Source organism: Molossus molossus, unplaced genomic scaffold (genome assembly GCF_014108415.1).
Source record: "Molossus molossus isolate mMolMol1 unplaced genomic scaffold, mMolMol1.p scaffold_m16_p_6, whole genome shotgun sequence".
Classification (NCBI taxonomy): Eukaryota; Metazoa; Chordata; class Mammalia; order Chiroptera; family Molossidae; genus Molossus; species Molossus molossus.
This window is the reverse complement of record NW_023425399.1, coordinates 32250267-32276411: the sequence shown is the minus strand read 5'-3', so window position 1 is coordinate 32276411 and position 26145 is coordinate 32250267. Positions and strand designations below refer to the sequence as shown.

General features: G+C 40.4%; 2 protein-coding genes across 2 annotated transcripts in view; both read right to left on the bottom strand.

Moving 5' to 3' along the window:
- Positions 1-26145, bottom strand: part of PLCB4 (phospholipase C beta 4) — a 304315-nt gene that overhangs the window by 182407 nt on the left and 95763 nt on the right. The window lies entirely within an intron of this gene.
- LOC118618783 (translation machinery-associated protein 7-like) lies at positions 24226-24420 on the bottom strand. Its single transcript, XM_036245263.1, has one exon. It carries the CDS (start codon positions 24418-24420, stop codon positions 24226-24228), a length of 195 nt encoding a protein of 64 aa, XP_036101156.1.

The following is a 26145-nucleotide window of genomic DNA, read 5'->3' as shown; positions in this document are numbered from 1 at the left end:
TTGAAGAAAGCAAACAAAGGTGACATAACCAAAGGCTCAGTCAACACAACAGCTATTTAATCTATAATGTGGAGAGTGCAGTCACCTAATGAGAAACTTTAAGCACTTCCTTCTTCTGAATCAAACTTTTATGGTCCCTGATAACTACAAGTCATGAATGCTGATACTCCTCCTATGAACTCAGAAAGAAGAGATTAGGTAAACAAAGGGTCAACCAACAGACTTAGTTGTTAAGGAGCCACCATTTACAAAAGAGCCAAGGAAAAAGATCATGTTAAAACATGAAGGTTTTGGAAGAAGCATGCCCTTGGCTACACTGAAAAGCAGCAGCATCTCAAAAGACGCTCAAAAATATTTCCATTTATGTTCTTCTCTCTGGATCTGTCAAACTTGACTCATTGCCCCAAATAACACTGAGCATTTTGCATATTTCCCTTTCCTTCTTATTCCTGAACCTCTCTTTTAAACTTAGTTCTGGTTATCCTGTGGGTATCAGCAAAGAAACTGGGTAGGTACCACTCCTGTATTTTCACTGGAGGACCCTGTACTTTCTCATTGAAGAGCCCACCATGATACATTGTAAAGAGTTGTTTATCTGTATCTTCACTACAGGAGAAACTGAGAAGGCAGCCTTGTTGGTTACTATATATTATAGTGTCCACCACACAGTGGGCACTCAACAAACAATGAATGAATGATAGAGTGGATGAATGAATGAATATCTTATTGTGTGGAGGAGCTCTGAACCAAGTAAAAACAACCAAGACAGAGGACAATAAACTCTTGTCCAGTTACCCAAACGCACATGTGGGTACCATTTCTTGTATACCCGCTCTTCCCTCCAGGGTATTGAAATGCTGTTCTCAGTCTCTTGTTCCCAACTCATACCCTGCTGCCCCCTGGTGCCTGACTGGAACCCAGCCAGCAAATCAAGTTTCCACTCTCCACTGGGTTCTGCAGCCTGGTGGAGCTGATGATTTAACTTCTTGGCTGTACATTCCACCTGCCTCTGCTATGCCCAGCTCTTAGCTCTGACCTCCGACCACCGATTCCCCTTCAGAACTGTTCATTTTGGCACCTGGGTCCTGAGGTGGGGCCACACCTGGACATGTCCTAATGGGGTATGTGGTTTTCTTATCCACAGAGGCGGCCTCTTTAGAGGAGACTCCCCGGCTGTTCCTAAGGCCCTCCTCTTTTCTATGCCTAGTCTCCCATACCTTGCCTTTCCTTTGCCCTTGGACTGGCTCTTCCACAATTATTAGGCAAAATATCACCAACAGGAATCATAAATGTCAGGGGAGGATGTTCTCTTTAGAGGCCTGATTTTGCCTTAATTATATGAATATTTCAAAGGAAAGAATTTTATTTTATCTTTGCTTGAACAATCTATCTGGTGTTGCCTCAGGCATGTGTATGAGGATTGCAAGACATGGCTTTACAAAAGCAGAGGAGCTGCTTTGGCCCAGCAGCGAGCGCAGCTCCACGGGCTCGAAGAATTCTTTATTTTAAAAACTACTTTCTTATTAAAATAAACATACACAGACAATGGGCTCTTAAATTTAATCAAGATTCCTGATATTTAAACATTCTCCAAGCAATTTTATAAATAGGTTTTTGCTATCATTATACAGGAGTCACAAGATGAGGATAAAGTGTAAGACCATGGATTCTGGAACTGAGTCCAGACCATAAAAGGAGAAAATAAAATATTTTTCCTTAGGTTTTGAGCTAAAAGGTATCCAAAGTTAACAGCTTTTATATGTCCATACACACAAGGGTACCATACGACCTGAAAATAACCTGTGGTCAAAGAGGTATAGCTTAAATAAACCTCAAACCTCATACAGATTCAATGACCTCCTCACTTTAATGTTCAAAACGTTTCACCTCCATTCTTCAAAAGCTTAAAGGATAGAAATGGAACAAATACAATAGAGCTAATGAGAAAAAATTACATAGAACTTAAGGTTTTAGGAGGTTGATTTTTTTTATATTCATGCAAATTCTTTTTTGTTCTTTGTTTTTTTAATATATATTTCTATTAAATTTATTAAGGTTACATTAGTTAATAAAATTATATAAGTTTAAAGTGTACAATTCTATAATACATCATCTGTATATTGTATTGTGGTTCACGCAAATTCCTTTTTATTTTTTCTTTATCGATTTTATCAAGAGAGAAGGGAGAAGAAGAGAGAGATAGAAACATTGATGAGAGAGAACATCGATGGGCCGCTTCCTGCATGCCCCCTACTGGGGATCCAGCCCACAATCTGGGCATGTGCCCTGACCGGGAATCAAACCAGTGACCTCTTGGTGCATGGGTCGATGCTCAACCACTGAGCCAGACCAGCCGGGCCATGCAAATACTTTTTTAAAAAAACCTCAATCCATTTTTATGCTTTTTTTTTTTTTTTTTTTTTTTTATGCAGAAGATACAATTAGTCTGAAAAGAAAAAGAAGTGAAATCCTTCGTCTCAGTTCATTTATAAAAGAAGTGCTAACTTTCCAGGTTTTTTGCTTTATTTTTCCAGGTGTGGCATCATATAATTAGCCATTATTTCCAATGAGGCAGAAAACTTCCTTTCTGTATGGGTATACGTAAGTGTGAATGCACATAAAAACCAGGTGTACATATTAGAAGACGTGTTGCCTCTGGCTCTGTCAGCTAGACCAGCAGGAGACTGAGCATTTCATCTGTTTCACCGTCATTCCCCTAAAAAATACCAGCACCAATGTTCATACCATTTGAAATAGGTCTTCTAATGTGACATTAGCAAACTGAATTAGAATGATCCAAATTTTGTGGTTCTATAAGTAATTTGGCCACACCTTAAAAAATGAGTCTGACTTTAATTATATATTACATCTGTTCCACAATTAATATTAAATTAATATGACCTATACAGCCTGCTGGAATGGAAACAGCAGGGCAATCAGAGATGGATGACCTGGATTCCAGTCCCAGCTCTGTTCCAACTACTTGGGTGACCTTCAGGAAGCCCCTTAAGCTCTGGGAGGCTGAGTTTCCTTGTCTGTAAAACTTGGAAGTTGAAACAGTCATTTTTCTAATCCACTCTAGCTCTCATCAGTTTGATTAAACATTATTTGAGCTCCAAATAAACATAGATGCTATTTAAGAACCATATGTATCCTTCCTGAAATATGTTTTACTTCCTAAAATGAAAGCCACCTGCAGATGACTCCACATAAGATGAAAAACAATGCAGAGCTATTGTGCATTGAGGAGCCAGTGGCAGGATAATGACACGGTGACATTTCTAGGACAGCTCTTCAGTATCAAAGCAGACTTTCAAGATGCCAAAGGCTTGCCCAATTCTGGTAAGGTCAACAGCCTTCAAATAATTGTTCCTTTCATAAATGTGTGCTTTTCCTGGATTATTTTAAAATGTGTTTGCTTCTATTGCTTTTATAGACACCGAAAAACATCCCGCACTCTAACAAGGCCCAGAGGCAATGGGAAGGATATCAGAGGTCAAAGAAGTTGGATGTGAAGTGATTCCCAAGAGTTCCAGTTGTATTTTATTTTAGCAAATGTCTCTAACTTTTAATTCAAGCCAGATCAGAAGGGTGGGAAAAAGAGAGCAAAACGGACCTCCTGTAACTAAATCCTTGCCCCTTTGTTAGACAAGTCTTTGCTTCCCTCAAGTGTTGACACTAATAAGCAAAGTGACTGAAAATTGCTTCAGTCCTTGCATCTGCAATCAATTATTTTGTTTGCTAAGGGGGAAAGTTGGACTCATTCTAAAATGCTACAAGATCACAGGCAAGTTTCAAAGACACCAAAAAGAAGTCAACAGCCTGACCTGGACTAGAAGGATGACATTCTCATTAGGGCAGAGAAGCTGGACTTCCTGCCCTAATGAAAAATAAGTGGTTCCTATCACCACTCAGCAATAAATGGAGATGTTGGGAGCTATTTACCTCTGACCCACAAACTTCCCACAGCTCTCACAATCAGAGCACCCAACCTCTATGCATTGGTTTACATTTCACCAATTATTTTCACACACTCTCTTTAAATTAAAAATCATACCCCAACTGCAAAATGCAGACTCTTTCAAATTATGGTAGAACTAGAACTTAAACCTTTGACTTTAAACTCTCACATTCTGACCTTGGTTCTCAGAACAAAATTTCCTTAAATTAACAAAATTTCCTTAAATTCATTAAAACACTTCGAAGAGATGGCCTCTAACCAAGATGAGGGAAAGTCAACTTTTCCTGGGATTGTATTTAAGCTGCTTTAATGAAAGGTAGTTAAACCAAACACAAGGAATGCCTCCATAAAGGAGGTGCCTATATGCCATGCCAGCACTATCCATTTCCTACTTCAAACTCACCCGAGGACAGAGATCCTTGTTACCTTCAGCTACAAAATCAGGAAATCTTTTATAGTATCCAAAGGAAAAAGGAATTCAAGGTTTATGTATTTCTTTAAAATGCTATCCTAAAATAATGTTCATATTTAAAAGATCACCGTGTCTTTAATTTTTAGCTTTGTTTTTTAGAGTATTCTAAATGTGATAGAGGAAACTTAGTTTTATCAAAACATCAGAATATGGCCACTTGGTCCAGGACATTAGTTGGCCCTCCATGGTATTTTGGAAAATCTGTGGTGGGTGTTTCAACAAAATTAATGTGGTTGCCTATATTTAACTCTGATGAAATCGTAAGTGTGAGTAAGCCATTATATATATTTTTATCTTTATTCTGCCCTAATTGAAAGCAACCCCCAAGGTAAAATGGGAAAGAAAATAGGATTCAATTATGGTCATTATATGAATGATAAGTTAAATTGGGTTTTGTGAACAAAACATCTCATGAAGTTTTAAAGAGAGAAAGGCCTATAATTAAGATATATTTGGCCACCTATGGCATACCATCCCACGGCCAATCTTCTTTAAGTACTCAAAACAAGCTTGACTCAATATCACCATTTCCTAACTGTGAATGTCTTAAAATATGAAATCTACTTCAAATATTCTGTCTAAAATGACTTTTTGAGTAGCGGCCCCTTTTAGTCTTCAAACTCAATGTCCTTTTCTTATTCCTGATCTTTTCTCACCTCTAGAATCCAGCTCCACCTTCCCCTATACGCTATTGATCCTCTTCCCACGTGTCTGTTTCTCCCCTTTTCTCCTCCATCCTTTTTGTTCTAAGTGATTTCCCTAGTGTGGCAATCCTATGGTATCACCACGTCCTCTCTTCTCCGGAGCTCCACTCCTCGCCTCCACCACTGCCCCTTCTAGCGCTTCAGGTGGCCAAATATGTCCAGAGCTGTCACTGATACAAAATGACTGCATGGAAGAATGGGTCAGATTATCAGGACCAACACAAAGATCTTCCTGGAGGTTAATCACACACACACACACACACACACACACACACACACACACACAGAAACTACAGGACAAAAACACTGGCTTTTTATATTAAAAACATCTGAACAGTTCTGGTCAACTCCAATCCTAATGAGCTAATGGTGAAGAGGTAGTTGTAAACCTTAAACATCTTAACACAGTCTTGGGAAGGACATCTATGAAGGGATTTAACCATCTCAGCAAACTAGTTTAGATTCCATCATTGCTTTAGAATATTTTTTACACCTCTGTGACCCACTTTTAAGAGGCATATTTATGAAATAGAAATCTGGTGAAGGAAGTAACATCATTTAAGCAACAATTAGTAAAACAAGTTTCCAGGGATTTCAGAGTTAATCTGAGCTCTTCCTGTAACCGGGTAGAAACAGAGCCCAGAAACCAGTGAGCTGGGCAGAGCTCACAACCCTGTTGGTGGACTGTGACTGCCTGTTCCACACCCATCCCATCCCCATCCTCACTCATGGCATTGAAAATCACTCATATGGAAGAAGTGATACGACATTCTGTGTTCATTCCAAGGAAAAGCTATGTACGCAAGATTAGTGATCTTAGGCGTGTAGCTCTTAAATTGACACCAGGAAAACAATAACTTATTTTACAATGAAAATTATAATTTTTAAATTTCAGAGGTGATGCTTCCAGTCACTTAAGGATGTAGATGCTCCTTTGTTCTTAGAGGTTATAAAGGGATCGTTGCCCTGGGTGAGATGGTATATTAAATGCTCCTCTAATGTCTTTGCAGAAAATAAAGCTGGGTTAGTCCGTCTCCAGGGAGGACCTCACAGCCTCTTTCAAAATTCTTCTGACCCAAAGAAGTCTAAACACTCTCTCAACTTCAAATATGCAGTGACATGCATTTTGATTTATTCTGAATAAGACTATTGATTAAAACCGAAGTGGTAAACAGTGAGATGCGGAGTGATTGTATGGGGAATGTCTACCCGCTTTTGCATTGCCAAATAGCCTTGGAGCTAATAAAAAGCATAGTTTTCCACTCCTTAAACAACTTCATCTTGTCTTTGATTTGAGTACTTGAAAGGGACTCTTGAAAGAGGCAAGCCATAAAGGAGACCACAAGAGGCAGTTTAGAAAACAATGATTCACACTGACTACACTTCAGACTTTTTTCCATCCTCAACTAAAATTGATGAAAAACACCATGAAGACAATTTTTATGGGCTTCAGAGCTTGGTCATTTTGGGTCATCCATATGCCAGTCTCTGGAACCAAAGAATTTCAGTTTCAGGATACTGGCCAACATTTTAATTTGGGGAAGTTGAAGTCTGTTTGCCAAACATTCCTCCCTTTAATTTTATAAACTGGATACAGTATCCTTACTTAACACGTGTCATAAACCATTGTACACTTCTTTGCTGCTCGACAGCTGCTGCGTCCACCCACAGATGGTATTCTTAATCTTAAATACTGGAAACTTATGGGTAAAATTTCCTATCTTAACTTCTTTTAACAACATGGAGACAACTGGAGTTATCAAGACAGCAGGCGCCTCAGCAGCAGTTAAGTGACACTGTGCAAAGGGAAAATGTGTCTTAAAAATTCTGTGTCTGTTCTCTAGCTTAAGTTATGGAAATTACTGTCGTTTGGCTTAAGAAGAAGAAAAACACCAGAGATCTGAAGAAATTAGAGATAAGATAAAACTATGAAATGCAGATAAATCACACATTCTCTCGTACAAGAAAGTTCCCATCACTTCTGCAGTTTATATCACAAAGCAATTTTATGAAGGTTTTATGGAAAGGTCACTATTGCATTTCTGTAATATTAAATCTATCTTAGCATACAGAAGTCCCCCATGTGCCTGAAATATTAGTTCAAGACTAAGTTTATTAAGGCTTTAGAAAAGATCAATATTAACTTTCTCCAAACATTACAAACATTTTCAAATCAGATAAGCAGCAGGATATAAAACTCTGGCTCATAAAAATACAATCAGGAAAATGGCATCATTGCATATTAGTTCTTGGAGATTAACTTTAAATATACTTTAAAATTGTGTCGCAACGGAAATAGACAGAATCATGGTTCAAGTCTGTGTAGCACGTATAGAAGGAAGTGAATTGATATTTTTAAGGCAATTCTAATTCAAGTGCCAATAACAACTTTAGTTATCTTCATAATCTCTCTGTCTCTTAATTCCTTCATCCATGAGTTGAGCGATGATTGAACAGAGAAACACATTATGTCCATCCCTGAGACTGCTAAGTTGGCTATCTGAAGTTTTCCAACTCACATATTCTAGAAAGGTGTAAAGTTTACCTGATGCAATCAGGTAGCAGAAACCTGTTATTTGGCAATGTGTGAAATGACTGTAGTAATTTTTTTTTATCTTTATTAAGTCTTCACTGATAACAAACATTGGAAAATCACAATGCGCCCTGGTGAGGAAAGCATAGCCTGAAGTTCATAGGGCACCCACAATCTCACCAGGCCCCCATAAATGAAACCATTCTTTGACTCACAGACAAGAGACTCACAACATGGCTTGGCCCACAACCCTGTGTCCAGAAGATGCCATGGAAACCTTCCTAGTGGTGTGACCATACAGATCTCAGGAGATGAAAAATCTATACCTGCCCTGGCCGGTTTGGCTCAGCGGTTGGAGCGTCGGCCTGCGGTCCAGAGAGACCCGGGTTCGGTTCCCGCTAAGGGCGTGTACCTCGGTTGCAGTTTGTCCCCGGCCCTGGTTGGGTTGTGAGGGTGGCAGCCACTCAATGTGTCCCTTTCACGTTGATGTTTCTCTCTCTCTCTCTCCCACTCTGTCTGAACAAAATATCAAATAAATAAATAAATCTATATCCAGATGCTGATGGCTCATGAATATTCCTTCCTACTGGACCTCAGGTCCTCTTTCCCTATTCAGTTCTCTGTAGACTTTAATAACTGATTAGGATTCTTGCTCCGTGATTTTATGACTCATGATGACCTCCCTTGGCATGGTCTTAAAACTTGAACTCCCACTGAATTTCATGGTTGTGTTTTAACCTAGATGCAGTACCTCAAGATACATTCCTAGTTCTCTGCAAAGTAGTATAGTATATCACATGTCAAAGCTTAAGTGATTGGCTGCAGAGCTGGTATTTCCTCTGGGCCTCAGGGGATAAAATGCTGGTTCTCAACTATTCCTAGGCAATGACACAAAGGCTTTAAGCCTCAGAAATGGATGCTAAGAATGCAAAATCAGAAACCAAGAAGTTTTCCCTGTTACTTCCCAAGCTTAAATCAGTCTCCTCCACCATTGCCATACAATCTCCTCACATACTCAATAAGGACTCACTTCTTTAGTTAAACTTGGACAAAGTGTGAAGGTTCATGGGAGGGGCCACACCCCACATGTGTTTATAGGTGATTACATTTCTGCCTACTTGATTACTGATAAGCCCACTGTAGGCATCTTCATCCCCAAAATATAGTAACTGGGGGTAAAAAAACTACACTGAACTTTAGGCTAATTTCAAATATCCATCAATACACACATCTACAAAGAATACCTCACGCTTGTGTAAAAAGCATGAACACCGTCTAGTGGACAAAAGTACACTCAGAGTAGGAAGGACTAATTTCAAGACCTGTTTCAACTCAGTACTATAAAACCAAAGAGAATCCCACACGTCATATTTCAAGGAGTTTCCCTGTCCAAAACCAGACATGCTTATAATCTATCTGAAGGAGGCTGTCAAGGTCAAGGAGATAGCACACTCCTGGAGCAAAGCAGCTCCCTGCACAGTTAAGGATTTGTTCTATTTCACAATAGGCACTGATGCTATTAGCAGCTGAGAGCATTTTAACCTTGGCTAACCTCTAGATGTCCTGTGAATTCTGTACGAGGAGGACTACATCATGCAAGAGAGGGCAAGGAACATGCTTTATTGACTGAGGGCCGCAGCAAGTAAATATGGTAATTCAATCTTTCCTTTCACTGAACAATACACGTAACAGCCTAATATTAGTCACATGAAACCATAACTCAGCTACGCCAAAATATCTTGGAAACAAACAAATGTGCTCATAAAAAGCCTGGTTTGGCTTGGTTAACATAATGCCATTATGAATTTACTATAATTCCATTTCTAAAACTCTAAAAATTTCTATATTGTTTACACTTATCACAATATGTTACTTTTGTGATGTTTTAGAAAAATCATACCTACTAAGTGAATACAGAAAATTCTTTGCTTTTTATGGTTTTCTTCATAGAAAATGAGTTCATGCAGGTTGCTTTTTCATGCAGAAAGTCAATGCTCACCCCAGTACATCATCCCCTGTATAACCATATGACATCAAGGCTATTTTAAGTTAAATAACTGCTCATTATAGTTAGTTGGGTTTTATCAAAACACGTAGATAGCAGAGCTATCTAGATTTGGTATAAAAACTAATATTTTTGAAAGCATAAATTATAATAAAAGCAAAACATAAATAAGGCGCTCATTTTTTAAAGGATTATATCTAGTAAACTGCCAGAAAAAGTTATATAATCTATTTTTTCTTTTGTTCTATTTATTTATGATAGAAGAAGGTTTTGCTACAGATGTCTAAATATCAGCATATATATGTTTACAGATATTAATGATTTGCTAATACAGAGTCAATCTTGGAAGATTTTTCAAAGGAGGGAATGAGGTGAGAAATCCATTTAATGTTGGAGGACAGATACACAGATTTTCCCCCCTTTCCCCATACCCATATAATTCTCAATGACTTTGATATTTTTTCCCTTTATTTACACGACTTCCCCCCTCCCTCAGCCAGTCTACGTAATGCTCTAAGGTCCCACATGACATAGACTTGTACCTCGCTCCTCCCATCTCCTAGTCCTTCCCCACGCTCACTAGACTCCAGCCACGTGGACTTTCCTCCTGTTTCTCACAGAGACCATTCATAATTCTGCCTGAGGGCCTTTGCATATACTAGCCCCCCTAATTTGCACTGCTCTTCCCTAAACATCTGCATGACCTTCTACCTGCAGATCACTGTTCATGTCACCACATCTGAGAGGCCCCTCCTAGCCACTCATTACAAAATACCACCACCACCTCCACCAGCACTAAAATCTCTCTTCCCACCTCCTCTATTTTTCTACTTATAACACATCAATATCTGATATCTAATATTTTATACATTTTGTTTGTATTTGTTTTCTATATCCCTCCACCAGCAGAGTCACTTTGTGTGTGTGCTTTCTGCTCTGACTCTGTCGCATAAAACACGTGTGACACAAAGGTGCTCAGTAGATTCCTGTGTAGAACGAATGGATGCCTCACGCTTCCCACTTTCCTGCAGTGAAGGAATTAACAGAAGAATCCTTACATGACAGTGGTTTGATGTGTTGGTGACTCAGGATAAAGAACAATTAAATAGAACATTAACGTTTACAATACAAAGGGAATAAACTAGGACACCAGGGGTAAATATAGCCTTCTCCTTCTTCCCCGATGGATTAGCTATTAGTTACTTCACTTGCTAGACTGGATACTATATAAATTCAATGGTGGATACAGCACAGGCCCCACACTGAAGGACTCAAATCCACCAAAGCAGAGGAGGCAGGCAGATAATTCGACACAAGCTGTGTAATACTTTACAGGGATCTAGAGACAGGAGAGGTGGCCCTTACTCAAGGAGACAAGATCAGGAAGGCTTCCTGGAGAGAAGTTCTGAGTGGGCCTTCACGTGTAAGGCTTCTAACGAAGTGAGATGGGAACAGGGGATCCAGGCCTGGGAAATGCGACATGCAGTGGCTGGGAGGTTGGAAGACTGTATGTGATCAGCAGGCAGCAGTCTAGTCAGCATTTTGCTACAGAACAGATACACCACTTCATACAACCCTTCCTCCTCCCTCCCATCCCCACCTAGCAGAAGACCAGCCTCCAACCACTGAAAGGCTGACGAGGGAAGTGCATGGTGTCTTTGAGTAAGACTAGCTCTCAAATGGACTTTCTTAGAGTGCATCAGCGAGGTGTAACTCTGCCATTTGAGACAAATAATGGCTAAAGCACAGAAGGCTTTACTTTTGATCTTCCTTTGTGTCCATCCTTTGTGGGGTGCATATGTCTAGTTCCAGCCAATGAGCTCTGACTACAAGGGAGGCGGGGCCCTTCTGCGCTGAAACATATGCTGCTCCTTGTGCAGGCACCTCAGACCATTTGCAGAAATGGCCACAAAGTCTTCCCCTCCTGACACCACGCCCACTGCAATGTGACGCTGCAGCTTCTCCATGGAGACAGAGAGATGATCTCTCCACATGGACCTCGAAGCTGGCTTTAAGCACGTGACTCGTGTTGATACAAATCACACGCAGGAGAAGCACTTGAACACTGGAACTTCCTTTTTTTGTTTCTCTTTGGAGCCCTCAGACGAGCGTGAAAAGGGCTAAGAAAGCCTGCTGGAAGGTGACAGGCCACGCAGAGAGAAGCTTCCAACCCGCCACCCTGGTCGAAGCCCCGAATGTGTGACTAAGGCCCTCCTAGATCACCCAGTCCCTGCCCAGCCAGACTAGTAAACTAACCAACCAGCACACAGAGGTGTGAGGAATAAAACACATTTTTTTTTAATCCACAAAAATTGGGGGTGGTTTGTTACACAGCAAAAATGAACTGGTACACCTGCTAAAATAAGGAGGACTGGGAGAAGAGTTTTCTACATGGCTCTGGTGAGTAGCTGGGCATTCTGATTGTTATGTATATTGTGCTATTAAAGAGGATTAAGGAGATTCAGGGAAGAGTAAAGGGAATCTGGAATATAAAAAATAATAAGTATCATATGATATCACTCACATATTTAGAATCTAATGAACAGACTGAACTAACAAGCAAAATAGAGACAGAGAACAGGCAGCTAGCTCTGGGGGTGGGGGCTGGTGGGGTAGAGGGATTAAGCAAGAAAGAGAAAGAACCCATGGACATGGACGGGGACAATAATGTGGTGATTGAGGAGGGAGGTGAAGAGGGTGGAGGAGGGCATGGGGGGATAAATGGTGATAGAAAAAAAGAAAAGAAAAAGAAATAAATTATCTTAAGAAAAACAGTAAGAAAGCAATTAGAAACTAGCAAAGTGATCCATGGTGTGAGTATGGGAGCATAATAAAATTACTCAGCTACCTATAACTATTTAAAGCAAGGTCTTAAAACTATCACTTTTCTGGAGGATGCTAATTGTTGTAAACACAAGTCTGTCCATTTGACTGTAAGCAAACTGACATAGAAAGGTTAGTTTCTTACTTGTCTTTGAAACCCTGCTTCTCCAAACCCTGTGCCTAGCAGAGACTGTTCTCTTGAAAATACGTTTTTATTAATTTTTTTTAGAGAGAAAAGAAGGGAGAGAGAGATAGAAACATTGATATGAGAGAGATACAGGGATTGACTGTCTCCCACACGCCCCCTACTGGGGATCGTGCCCACAACCCACAACCCGTGCATGTGCCCTGACCAGGAATCGAACTGGGACCTTTCAATCCATGGGATGACGCTCAATCCACTGAGTCACATGGGCTGGGCAAGACTGGTGTTTTTAATAGGTAATCAGAGAAACTTTGAAGGCATGAATAATAAGATAAGGAAAGAAATGATTTGATTATGCCATGTGATAACAGAGTAGTGTGCTACACGTTATTCCATATCCCCTTTGATGTCAGCCTTTGCTTTCTCCTAAACTGTTCTTATTTATGGCTCCTATTCTCTTCTGAGGAATAAGTAAGACAAAGATTAGGTGATAATTAAGAATCATGAAGGGCACCTGGATTTTATAACAGCATTTTACAGCAGGACAGCACACTAGCCATTTTACAACCCTTAGCTGTACTTTTCACTTCTGGGTGTTTTGCTTTCTGTTTAACTCAGATGGCTGATATTGTTTGTAAATTTATGTTGAGATAAATAAAGTAGTCATGCAATATTTATAAAATTTTTAGTGTGTTTAATGATTCGATACCTACATTTTAAAAAATTAAGCTAAATAAAAAACGTCAGCCATCTAACCATAGACAGTTTTCCCAAGAACCTAAAACTGAACTCATTCTCAATTTAATTTAACAAAATCATTCACCTCCACATTTCAAACTAAATACAGACTATCAATTTAATTATACGAACCTACAATTTTGGAACAAATTTGGGTAATAAAGTATTATGTGATAAACATGAAACACTTTAGGATTCAGTTGTGTTTATGTATCTATTTAGCTTCACAGTTCAGGTGAATTACTCTGAACCTCTCCTAATCTGGAGTGTTTTTCATTCCATCATTTTACCCTAATATTCCATGAATTATTTTGAATGTGTTAATATGCCTAGCCTATATATCTGGCTCATAGCAAGAAAAATACTGCTCCAAAATTTTATTTCACATGCATAATATCACTTGCATAATAATTCATATATTGTTAACAGCCACATTTTTAAGTGTTTAGCTTTATTTCCAATACTGTTTCCTCACCTCTAATCTGAATAAATACTCTGTGGCATAGGTGCTCTTATTGTGTCTGTTTTGCAGATAAGACAACGAAGGTCTCAGGCAATTAAATCATTTGTTCAAAGTCACACAGCTATTCAATGATGGAGCCAATCTATAAGCCAATCTATGAGACAGCCCCATCTCAGACTTAGTCCAGGAATGTTAAAGGAAGTCTACTTTTTTTTTTTTAATTAACAGAATAGTGCTTTTGAAAAGTGAAATTCCTAAGAAAGTTTGATTTAATATGGAAAATTAATTCCAAAGAAACTTTCAAAAGAGTATCTATTAAAAATGGTATGCCTCTTTTTTTTGGTCTCATGGAGCAGATGTTCTTTTGCCCCGAGCTAACAATCTCCTTCCTGTTTCTTTCTTTTGCTCTTTGCTGAACCGTAAAGCAAGGAGGCCTCCAGGTGCTGTTGTTACGGACACGCACTCCACACACAGACCACGGTTCTGGTACACCGGCTGCTGGGATGCTCGACAGATTTAATAGCTGAATGTACCGCAGCTTGCTCAGTCTCCAATGCAATGAGCCCGTTAGGGTGAAATTTCATGAAAGAAACACAGGGCCAAAGAGAAGAGGAGCCAATGAGGAACAGATTGGTTCACAGTATACAAGAAGTAAGTCACAAACACGAGTGTTCAGCAACCTTAAAAATCCAAGCAAGGAGGTATACGTTTCCTCATCATTTTTCTTCCTGAGGAGACTACTTTCCTGGTTGCTAACTCCTACTAACAGGAGATGAGAAAGCCACTAAAATTAGGACAGACTCCCACCTTCCCTGCACATTCCATCTGTCAGGTCAAAGAGGGGGAGCAGAACATACTTGCCCTTTGGTCTTCCTGCCTCCTCTTCCCAACCTGGAAATGCAACGTGAAGAGCCAAGGTTTTTGTCCTTTACTAACCGTCCGAACTGCCTTGGGAAACAGGAGGAGTAACCAAACGCTTCTGAGCCTGAAAGTCAATGAATCTCCCTCCTGGGGGCCAGAAGGTCAGTAGTACACTCAGACCAAACCTCCCAGGGGACCCGACCTAAACAGCAAATTAATCTTTATTCCCAGAAACTCCACAGCCCCCTCTTCTGGTTAGAGAGCTGACTTCTGTGTACGTGAGTCTCGTTTCTTCTGGCTCCTAGTAACCAAACAAATAAGTCCCCATCTCAGCTTTAGTAGAACTGTCTTGGCATTACCATCTGCCAAATACAAAAGGGGTTAGCTGGCCAGTAGCCAGTCTGTTTATGGTGGAACACCCTACACATCCAACGGCAGGGTGGAGTAAAGTCAACTGGCAAAGCCACATGATGGAACAGTACAAGGCCATTAAATATGACAGCTTCTAAGAGCTTTTCATAGCTCAGGGAAATGCTGGTATTATTACTTTAAATGAAAAGGTGGAATGTAATACCTGATTTCAGCTGTTCAAAAAGATGCACAGAAACCAAATGCAAGAAAACATTCAAATGTCAGGCAGTAGTTTCATATGGATGAAGGATTCCTGCTGAGTTTTTTCTTTTTATAATTTTATGTACTCTCTCAAATTTTCAAATAATTATTTCTTACTTGGATTGTTAAAAAAATACTCCAATCTTCATAAGAGATTATCAAAATGATGATGAGCTCCTAAGAAGTTGCTTATTCAGTCAATCATGGATACCTCTGAAGTATCCTTCATACTTCAAAGTTCAGCTGAATTTTTCGCTAGTCACTCTTCTCTGCATTTTATTCACCACTCTGCCTAAAATGAAGCCCCGCCCCTCCTATCTCCCCTCTTGCAACCACTGAGCCTGTGAGGTCTGGCTCACATGTCATTTCCCCTGGAAGTTTTCCCTGAGCCTGTCTCCCTCGACTCCCACGACACTTTCTGCATCCTCTCCAGGACAACGGCCCTTTTCCTTCCAGCACGATAGTTACTTCAAGCTTATGTCCAATCCTGAAAGAAATTTTAGGTCCTTGGGAATCTGAACTCATCTTTGTTTACCCTGCACAATGCCTTATACAAAGGAGGCATTCAATAAATACTTGCAGATAAAGAAATACAGATGAAACATACAGTGAGTTGTTTAATGTCAGATTTATCTCATAATCTGTCCTTGGAGATTTTACCCATTATGTAGACAAATGAGATACCCCATATTTGGATGCCCACAGTTTCAGAGTTATTAGCCCTCTGGCTTAATTGAAGCTGTGCAGCATACAATCTACCCTTGTTACTTATGCAACCACCAAGAATGAAGATACAATAAAACTTTTAACAAAGTACTAGATGGGAACTCCATGAGGGCAGGACCTGTGAATCTTTCTTTTTTGTGACCCCCTAGCACACAAGTTCTCGATACATGGTTATCAAAGAATAACGAGATGAGTGAATGAATGAACAGGCATTGTACGGGGGAGGTGACCCCTTGCGGTCATGTATGGGAGATGTTCATTTTACATGTCAGCTGTCATCAGAAACCCAGTGATTGCTACATTAGATGACGCTGGAACCCCCGCTCTCAAATCTGCTAGTCGTGAGGTCCTCTGCAGCTCTCTCAAGCTGTATGTAGGCGGCAATGATATCTAGTGGTAAGTCCTTATTAGGGTGACATTAGGTAAACGCAGGCAGGCAGCTGAACACAGTGCCCAGCAATGAGTTAAAGCATGTCATCAAAGGCAGCTGTAATGGCTATCAGAGTCCCTGTTGGAATAATCATGGATGAATTAGCAGGTAGAAATCTTTGCTTCAAACTTTCCTACAATGCACTTTTGGAACTTTATAAGCAAACATATTTTCTGTGATTCTCTTAAGTAACACTACTTAAAAACTTAGAAGCAATGTATACCCTCGTGAACGATGCTATTCTTATAAGTCACTCTTCTCTGGACATCTTGCCACTGAAACATCAATGCCAACCCTTTTTCAATTTGGCTGCAACAAAATACACTAGTAGGAGAATGGCAAATGCCTTCCTTGATTTATAGAGCAATTTAAGTTTATGGGAGAAGGTAACTGACACGCATTAAAGGTTTACAGTTCTGCAGCCACCCCACTCACCCAGCACAGTAATGGCCTTGTAAGTGGGTGATTCCACACAACTGGAATTCTGCTTGCTCTGACCTTAAGCAAGTTTGTGTTCTCGGTGTCAAACCCTCCAAGAAAACAAGGTGGACACATCTGCTGAGCGGCTTGTGGGATTTAACTGAGCAAAGCTGGCGTAAGGAAATGGGCAGGTTTCGGGGCTGCGTGCGGTCCTCTACCAGACAGCGTTACTGTCCCCGATCTGTTTATTTTCAGGAAAATCACATACGTGGAGCAGACCTTCTGGAAAAGTTTTATTGTATTGTTTCAGAACAGGAGTGCCTGGCCTGTGTGGCCCTTGAGCTGAGGACTTTAGTTCCTCCTAAATGAGAAGGCTGCCCCAGGTCATTGCCACGGCTTTCGGAGTCCTCTGGCACTCAATCCCTTCCCTCCTCCTCTGCAGTGAACAGTGCACTAAAGGAAATCATTATCACGACTCACAGCCAGGAACCGGTCTTACCACAAGGAAGACACTCATCAACCATGAAGCATCTAGCCAGCAGTCACCTCTGTCACTGTGGTTAACAGCTGACACAGCAGTAATAAGACTACTGTGGGAAATTTGGAATCGGAGGTCAGGTGCCTATATAGTGTCTTTCATCTGTTTCTGCCCTACCTATAAACTGTGGCAGGGACACCACATGGGCTAAGACATGAGTCCTCAAGTTCTCAGGAAAAGAAACAAGACTGCTCATTTTAGAAAATCAAATCGTCCATAAACCAAAAGAGCCAAGTCCTTTTTTCTTGTGTTTTGTTCAGGCCTGTTTGGCTTATCTATGGAAACAGCTCAGGCTTTGCAAAAATTGGGCTCAGCGGTCATTCAATATTATGTTGCTAAGTACTAGTCCTTTCCAGGTTAAACATGTTTACTCGGCACAAAGGCTGAAATTTTACTGTGACTAACATAGAGCGAATCCATTTCGCCTCCTGCCCGGAAGAGAGGTGACGTCCACACACTGGATCAGGTGTAGACGCTGGGTTACAGGAGCCCAGCCCGGGCTTCCCAAGCCTCCCCTTGCATCCAGATCACCGGGGAGAATGAAAGGCCCTGTTCAGAAGATCTGGGGTGGTGGCTGAGACCGAACATTTCTAACAAGCTCCCAGGTCATCTTCATGTTGCTGGTCCATGGGCCATATTTTGAGTAGCAGAGAATTCACTGGGGTTTGAATCTTACTTCCTGAATTGCTTCTTATCAAAGGACTAGCTCGACTGTGGCCGCGGACGAGAGGCAGGAACAGTGGTGGTGTGACGGGGGAAAGAGCAGGGTGTTGGAATGAAACAGCCAGGCTGGAGTTTCAGCTCTAACATTTAATAGCCACATGACCTTGGGCAATGTTAGAGGAACGGATGTACATAGTTCTCAAGTCTTTATTTTGTAAAATGAGACAAATGATCCCTATCTCACAAAGCACGGGAGAATGAAAAATATAAACATACACATGGAGACTTGCTTCTAACAGGGACTCGTGACCACTGGCTCCTGACAGATCAGCCACATCCATGCACTCCTCTTTCCCGTGGTCCACACCTGGCCACACTCACCTGCCCTCTCTGTACTACTTAGAGCTGTGTAACCGGCCTGTGAATGAGAGTGGGAGAGATGTGTGCCATATCCAGACAAGTCCCTAAAATCCTTCCACACACATTGAGTCATTTGCCCCTTCTAGGTGTATATCATCCTGAGGGGAACTTGGAGGACACACATTAAAGATGACATCATCCCAGACCTCTGAATAACTGAAAACACATGGCAGCCCCACCAATGACTTCACCTGCCCAGTATTGTTACATGCACAAAAATTAAACATGTACCATATTTGAGCCATTATGTATTTGTGGCCCTCTTTGTTAGAGCTGCTAGCCTACCTAAGCAACACCTTGCCCATCCTTCTCCTTTACTCCTTCCTCTTCCCTCCCTCCTTACGGTGCTCTCCCCTGAAATAGTCCCACAGCCCACATGCACCCTAAATTACAGTCTATTGGTTAAAAGCATACATTTTGAAATGAGAACTGCAAGGACCAAGTTTCTCTCCATCCTTTCCTTGTCCGGCCCTGGACAAGTGTGCCTGGATAAATTCCCCAGCCTCACTTTTCTCAATGTGGAAGAAGTCTTCATGGCATTGCTCACTTCTTGGGAAGGACACATAAGATAATGCCTGGTAAGTAGTTGGCACCTTCCCTGAATTCTAGTGGCCTCTTAGGAAGAGGGTCCCACTTGGTAAGATGCCACCTGCGTCCTCCTCTAGACCAGTTAATACTCTTTCAGGAGTATCGCAAATCACTCTTGATTTGGTTGTTATAACCAGCAGTCCCCACTGTACGGACACTTCCAAAGAGCCTCCCTTGCCTTCGGGGAGTTCCTGACTGGAAAAATGTTTTTTTTTCAAGCATCTTAAGCATAGTGATGTCATTCTTACACTTAAATGAACGAAAATTACAAAACTCAAAGGTGGAAGAAAGAAAAGGATCAAATAATTAGTACAAACGTGAAAAATTTTACATAAGGTAGGTGTTTTACCATTTGAAAATCTGGATTGTATAGAAAAAGCAAGACCCTCAGATAACGAGGGATATTTATACTCCATGTTTATTCGCTCTCTTGAGCCATGAATTAAACCTATCAGCCAGGAGAGAAATCCTAAAAAGGAGCACAGCTTCTGTTGCCAGGGATTCCAAAAACAAAGGTAAGAGGAAAAATATGAGCATGGTTTTCACAAGACAAATGATACTTTTCTCCAGAATGCTATGATATGTTCAAGCCAGAATTCCCCATTATAAAAACACATCCCCCAAGGTTGATGGAAATGTGTTATTGTGCCCAACCATACACGTGACAGTATGCACACACATGCACACACAATTTCAACCACGTGTTCACATGTATAAAAATGGAACAAGGTCAGAATTTGATTATTTGGGGGTAAAGACATGTTCAGCCTTAACACCTACTGATAGGACACCCATATGCAAGAGAGTATCAGTCTAGTTCTGTTCATCCTACTTCTGCATCTCATTCTCTTCCTAGTGGCAAATGACAGGGATCAGCGCTGCTCCTCTTCAGAGGCTGCACGCGTGGAGGTTTGCTAGAATCTGCACCATGTAGCAGGGATTGAAGAAACCATAGCGTTCTAAACGGAAGCCCCAGGAGCCAGAAGCCCATTGATATGCGGTCCTCTAACATTTAACACGCCCTTCCTTGTCTGTGAGAACAATAAAATGTGGGCCTGAAGCAGGAACTGTTAGATTCACGTGTTATACTCTAAATGCACCTCTTCCCTCTAACTCCTCTTTCCTGCCCATCCAATCAGTTATGAATTCCCATTAAATCCTCTTAATCTCCCTCGAATCTTCCCCCTTCCCCTGCTCCTCCCTCATCACCCTTTTTAAGGACTGTGGAAAGCCTCCTACTTAATCTTTCTGCCTGCAGTCTGTCCCCCTACTCTTCCCTCTGTTCTCTACAGAAGCCCAACAAACTATGAAAAAGACAAGTTTTATCATGTCACTTGATTAAAACCCTTCAAAAAGCCATTTAATAACATATTTTAATAATGATTTACATAATCTGGCTGTTGCATCATACTTTTATCATTTACCCCAAACACACACACACACACACACACACACACACACACACACACACATTTCCCAACACCAAGGACCAATTCCGTACCTAATGTAGCATCTAAATAGAACATGCTTATACCCACCTCTTCCTCCAACCCACAACTCAGTGGGGAGGCCCTCATTTGAGATTCCTTGCTTCTCCCAAATGCCCTGTAGACTCCAGGACATACAAGTATGGGCTCTACTGTCGACTGCCTGGATTCCAATCCCACCTGTGCCTTTTACAGCTGTGTGATCTTCAGCTAGTTTAACCTCTCTGTGCCTCAGTCTCCTCATCTGTACAATGCAGATATTCATGGTGCCTACTTCAATAGGACTGTGTTGAGGGTTAAATGAGTTAATATAGAAATGACTTGGAGGAGATCTGCCACCTAATCATTGCTCAATAAATGTTAGGCAGGAATAATAATGAGATGTAGCTGAACTGTTCTATGCTCCATCTGTAGGCCATGAAAATGTGGCTGTGCTTTGCAAAAACAGGTGTGTCACTGTCAATCCTACATGGTACATGACCTATGTCACATCTTCAATACACTGTTGATTCAAACCAATCAAAGATTTCCATCATCCTAAAGGGTTTTCAGACTGCTCTAAATTACACAGGTTGATTTCCTCCTATGTGACTTTAAAGTCTTTTATACACATACGATAGATAGATGTAGATACAGATAATATAGATATAGCTAGAGAGATACAGTACCTGCTGTATATCAGACACTGTGCTAGGGACCCAGAGAGACAAAAGGAAATGAGAAACATAATCTAACCAGACTCACAGGTAAGGCAAGTTAACTGCTATGAGTGAATGAGCTATGGTCTTTCTATTATGCCAAAAAGCAAGGTGACCTTGCCCAATATCAGCTGAGACCATGTTTTTATTTTAAAGGTATGCTCACTGTAAATGCGTCACACCTACTCACCCCCAGGAGTGGAACACTCTCAAAAACCATTTGGTTAGTGCCCCAAGAGCTCCTGTAGCTCATTTGCTTTGCACAGAAGAAACTGCCAAGTATGTGACCTGCCACAATGAAATGTACTTAGAAAGTGCTAAGACAGTGTTATATCCAGGCTTGCATTTAAGGAGGGGGGGGGGGCACGGTGGGAAGCTGATGGTCTATGTTGGAGACGCTGCAGCTCTTTGTAAGCACATTATGGTTAGAACCATGATAGCATGTAAATCATCAGGAATGTCCATCTTGGATTTCTGATTGCCAACCAACATCCTCATTAGCACAGCATTTTTTAAATATCTACTAAAGCACCTATACTGTTTTAGGTGTAAGGCCCTGATCTGATTTAGTTGCACCAAATTATTTTCAAATGATATAGCAGAATCTCATTACAACAAAGTTTTGTTATTAAGAAGGTTCCCATACATCAGGTCAAAACATGTCCCTCTAAAATCCAATAAGCACACACTCTAAAAGCCCCACTAATGTAGGCAGCCTGGATATTAAATGTGACTTCTGACTCCAAGCTGTAAGAATTCCACTCTATTTGCACTTAGGCAACCCTTCTTGGAAAAAACGCAGTGTTTCTAGTTAGTCATCTCACTGGTCCACAAACATTTTATGCAAAATGTATTATTTCTTCATACCTTGCACTGCTCAGAAGTGAGTGACAAAAAAAGTAATTTGGACAAGCTGGTATTATCTGCATTATAGATGCACATAATTATACGTATACAAAATAGCACCGGCAGAATCAATGTCTCCTAAATGACATCAAGCTTAAATGCAAAGGAAAAGCTAAAATCTAGTGGTGAAAAGCATAGACGTTGTTACCAGGGAGCCCTGGATTCTAGTCGTGAATCTCAGGAAGCTGCCTAGTTCCTCTCAACCTCAGCTCTCTCATCTGTTCAATGGTGATCATAAAATATCTCCATGACAAGGTTGTGAGACAGTGAATGTGACATGCAGGATGTCTGGGGTAGAGTAAGGAGAAGCAGACACCTTGGTTTCCTCACCCATGACTGTTCAGCTTAACATAAGAAAGTGCATGTTGGCTCTGGTTTTCAACTGAGACATAAGATGGACAAGCAAGAAACTCCAGAAAAGAGATGGGGGCGAATCCTCAAACTGGACAAATCCAAAGCTGATAAACTACATCCCACCCATTAAGGCCTTTCGGAAGCTGAAACTGGATGGTGGAACCTTTTCTCTTTTTCTTGATTGTTGGCTAGTAGTGCTGTCTCCTACTGTAATTGATAAACCAATTTCTACAATGAATCATCAAAATAAGCTTAAATCTGTCTGGAAGAAAGGCTGTCTGTGAAAAAAGCCCAAAATGACTCCACTTCTTGAAATAAAAATTTAGGTGGCCTTCACTGGCCTTTCCGTTTTAATCTGGCACCAATCAACAATTCATTTTAAAGGTATTGCACCTTTTGGAAAACTCAGTGAGGTAGGATGAATAGACACTTGCTACGTTCTAGGTTCTTCGTCTAAATATTAGAATGACAAACCATCCGTTTCTTAAGATTTATCTAATTGTCCTGATTAGACTATATAACCTGATTAATCGTCAATAAAGTTTGAAGTCATCCAAGAAAGGTACAATATTTACCTTTTTCTCCTTTCAAATTTTTACAGGGCAGTGAAAAGGTAGGAACATTTCAGGGCAAAGAATTGGGAAACTGAGACAAAAATGTTAAAACATAAAGTATGGAAAATGTGCAGCTGGCTTGTAGATAACAAGCCATTATCTTCCCCAAATTAAGGACATTTGAGAGCAAATGGTTAAAAGCCTCCCTAACCAGAGAATACAGAAAAGAAGGGGAGTAGGAAGAGAGAGGGGGGTAGTCTTTCTCACCCACAAAACAAAGAAATCAGCCATTTTAGGGAAGGGGGATGGAAAAAAGGGCAGTTTCACTCCCTAAGCAGAAAAGCCAGCAGTCTTGGGGATTGGCAAGATAAAGTTGCCAGGTGCTTCTCATGAATTTTGGGAAGGTCACAACAAAGTAAAAAGGGTCCTTGAGAATTAATCTGTACCAAAATATTCAGCAGAGGAATTCTGAAACCTATAGACAGAAGAGTATGTAACACCACAAACCCCCACCCAACTCACTCTTCAGATTAGCTGAGAGCCCATCTGTGCTTCATAAGCGGGATGTATAGATTTGCTTGCTTTGCTTTTTTAAATAAACATGCATGTTTTAATTTTTAAAAATAAATTCACTTTAACACAAAGCATATTATCTGGAGTCACTCATTTGAGTTCATTCCTACGAGCATGACAAGAATCGAGGTGGGGACAGTCCTCGGCCTCTGACTAAAGGGCTGTCCAAGAACACCTCTCTAGTGTCTGTGAGAGGTGCCTGTAACAAAACGAGTTGGTTTAATTCCAGGCAGCACAGCATCGGGACAGAACAAAGATGGAAGAACACACTTCGGCAGGATCCTGGGCTGGGTTTCTCTGACCTCATAGGTCTCCTCTGACCATTTCACAAAAGGTTGAAATGGTAGAGGGATAAGAACTGAAGAGATGAGTCACTGCATGATTATTATTTTTTTATTTTTTAACAAATATTTTTTTCTTAAATGCACAACAGGCTCCAAGACAACGCTTCATTCAAGCTATAGGTGGCAAGAGAAGTCATGACAGGGAATCCAGATGTTAAAGCAGGAATGGAATTAAGGCTCACCACTGCCCCAGGCATGAGGAACAGCTCACTTTTGGCCAGATTTCTTAATTCCATCTGTGGCCAGGGGGCCCTTCCCTGGGGCTTTCGCTGTTAACTCCTTGAGTTTTTTCTGCTCCTCTTTTTGGTTCTGCTGGAATGCCTCATCTTCCTCGGCCATCTCCTTGGTCTGCTTCTTGGGCTGTTTCAGGGGCTTCTTCTTGCCACCTTTGCAGCTGGACATGGCACCTGCCACCCTTCCCCAGACCCTGCCACTGGAAGCTAGGACATTTACCTTCTTCATTTCTTTATCATGATTAAGAGGCAAAGTGAGGTTCATAATATCCATGATATCTGTAGTGATTACAGTGGGTAATGGGGGTGGATGGAGGTGGAAGAAGGCACAGAGGGAATAAATGATGATGGAAAAAAACATATATATTGGAGATTTTGAATAAAAGATAATACATGTAATACTCTCAAAATGAAAGTCATGAATGGTGTATATACATTCAATGGGATACTACTCAGCAATACAAAGAAATGGATTATCTATACAAGCAACAACACAGATAAAACTCAAACGCATTGTGCTCATATCAGATTCAGTACACACTTTATAATTCCATTTCTACACCATTCTGGAAAAGGCAAAGCTATTAATGATGGAAAACAGAGCAGTGGTTGCCAGAGGTTAAGGATGGAAAAAGGGCATGACTACAAACAGGCAGCATAAATCAATTTTTTGGAGTAATGGAACTGATCTGTATCCTAATGTCAGTGGTTACATGACATAATGCATTTGTCAAAACTCATATAACTTATGAATTTTACTGCCTGTGAATTTAAATATGAAGTTTAAAATAGAAAACATACTGTTTAGTGAGGCCTAATCTTAATACTATTTTAATCTCTGGACAGGTGATTTCTCTTGAACATGAAGAAACTTCATTAATAAAACCTCAGAAGTTATTTTTTTTTGCATTTCTATTGAGGTATCATTGACAAATAAAAAGTGTATATATTTAAGGTGTGCGATATGATGTTTTGATCTATGTATACACTGTGAAATGATTGCCACAATGCAGCTAATTATCATAGCCATCACCTCACAGTTACCTTTTTTTAATAGTGAGAACACTTAAGATCTATTCTCAGCAAATTTCAAGTATATAATAGAGTATTATTAACTATGGTCACCATGCTTCACATTAGATCTCCAGAACTTATTCATCCTATTAACTGAAACTCTACACACTTTAACATCTTCCCACTTCCCCCATCGCCCAGCCCCTGGCAACCACCATTCTATTCTCTGTTTTTATGAGTTTGACTTTTCTTAGATTCCATATATAACTGAAACCATGCAGTATGTGTCTTTCTGTGACTGCCTTATTTCACTTAGCACATATCCTGTAGGTTCACCCATGTTGTTGCAAATGGCATAATTTCCTTCATCATTTTTTTAAGGTTACAAAATATTGCATTCTGTGTGCGTGCGTTTGTGTGTGTGTAGTATATGTTATACCATAATGTATATTATTATACTATATATGTTATTGTATTGTATATATATTATATATATATGTTATTCTAGTATGTGTGTGTGTGTGTGTGTATACATACTATTATTTATCTACTACATCCATTGACAGACACTTAAGGTGTTTCCATACCTTGAGTATTATGAATAATGCTCGAATGAACACATATACTGTTTTGAGATACTGGTTTCATTTCCTTTGGTTATATACTCAGAAACGAAATTGCTGAATCACAAGGTAGTTCTATTTTTAATTTATCAAGGAACAAGAGAACCCATTGTCAAAAACTGTAGTATATACTGTAGATTGTCTCTGTACTCCATTCCACCCTTCCTCTGTTGAGGAAGTCAGCAAGCTAAACGTTAAATTTCCAAGACTTCTTTGTAGCTGGGTTCCGATTAGAAGTGGAACAGATTAGAAGCACT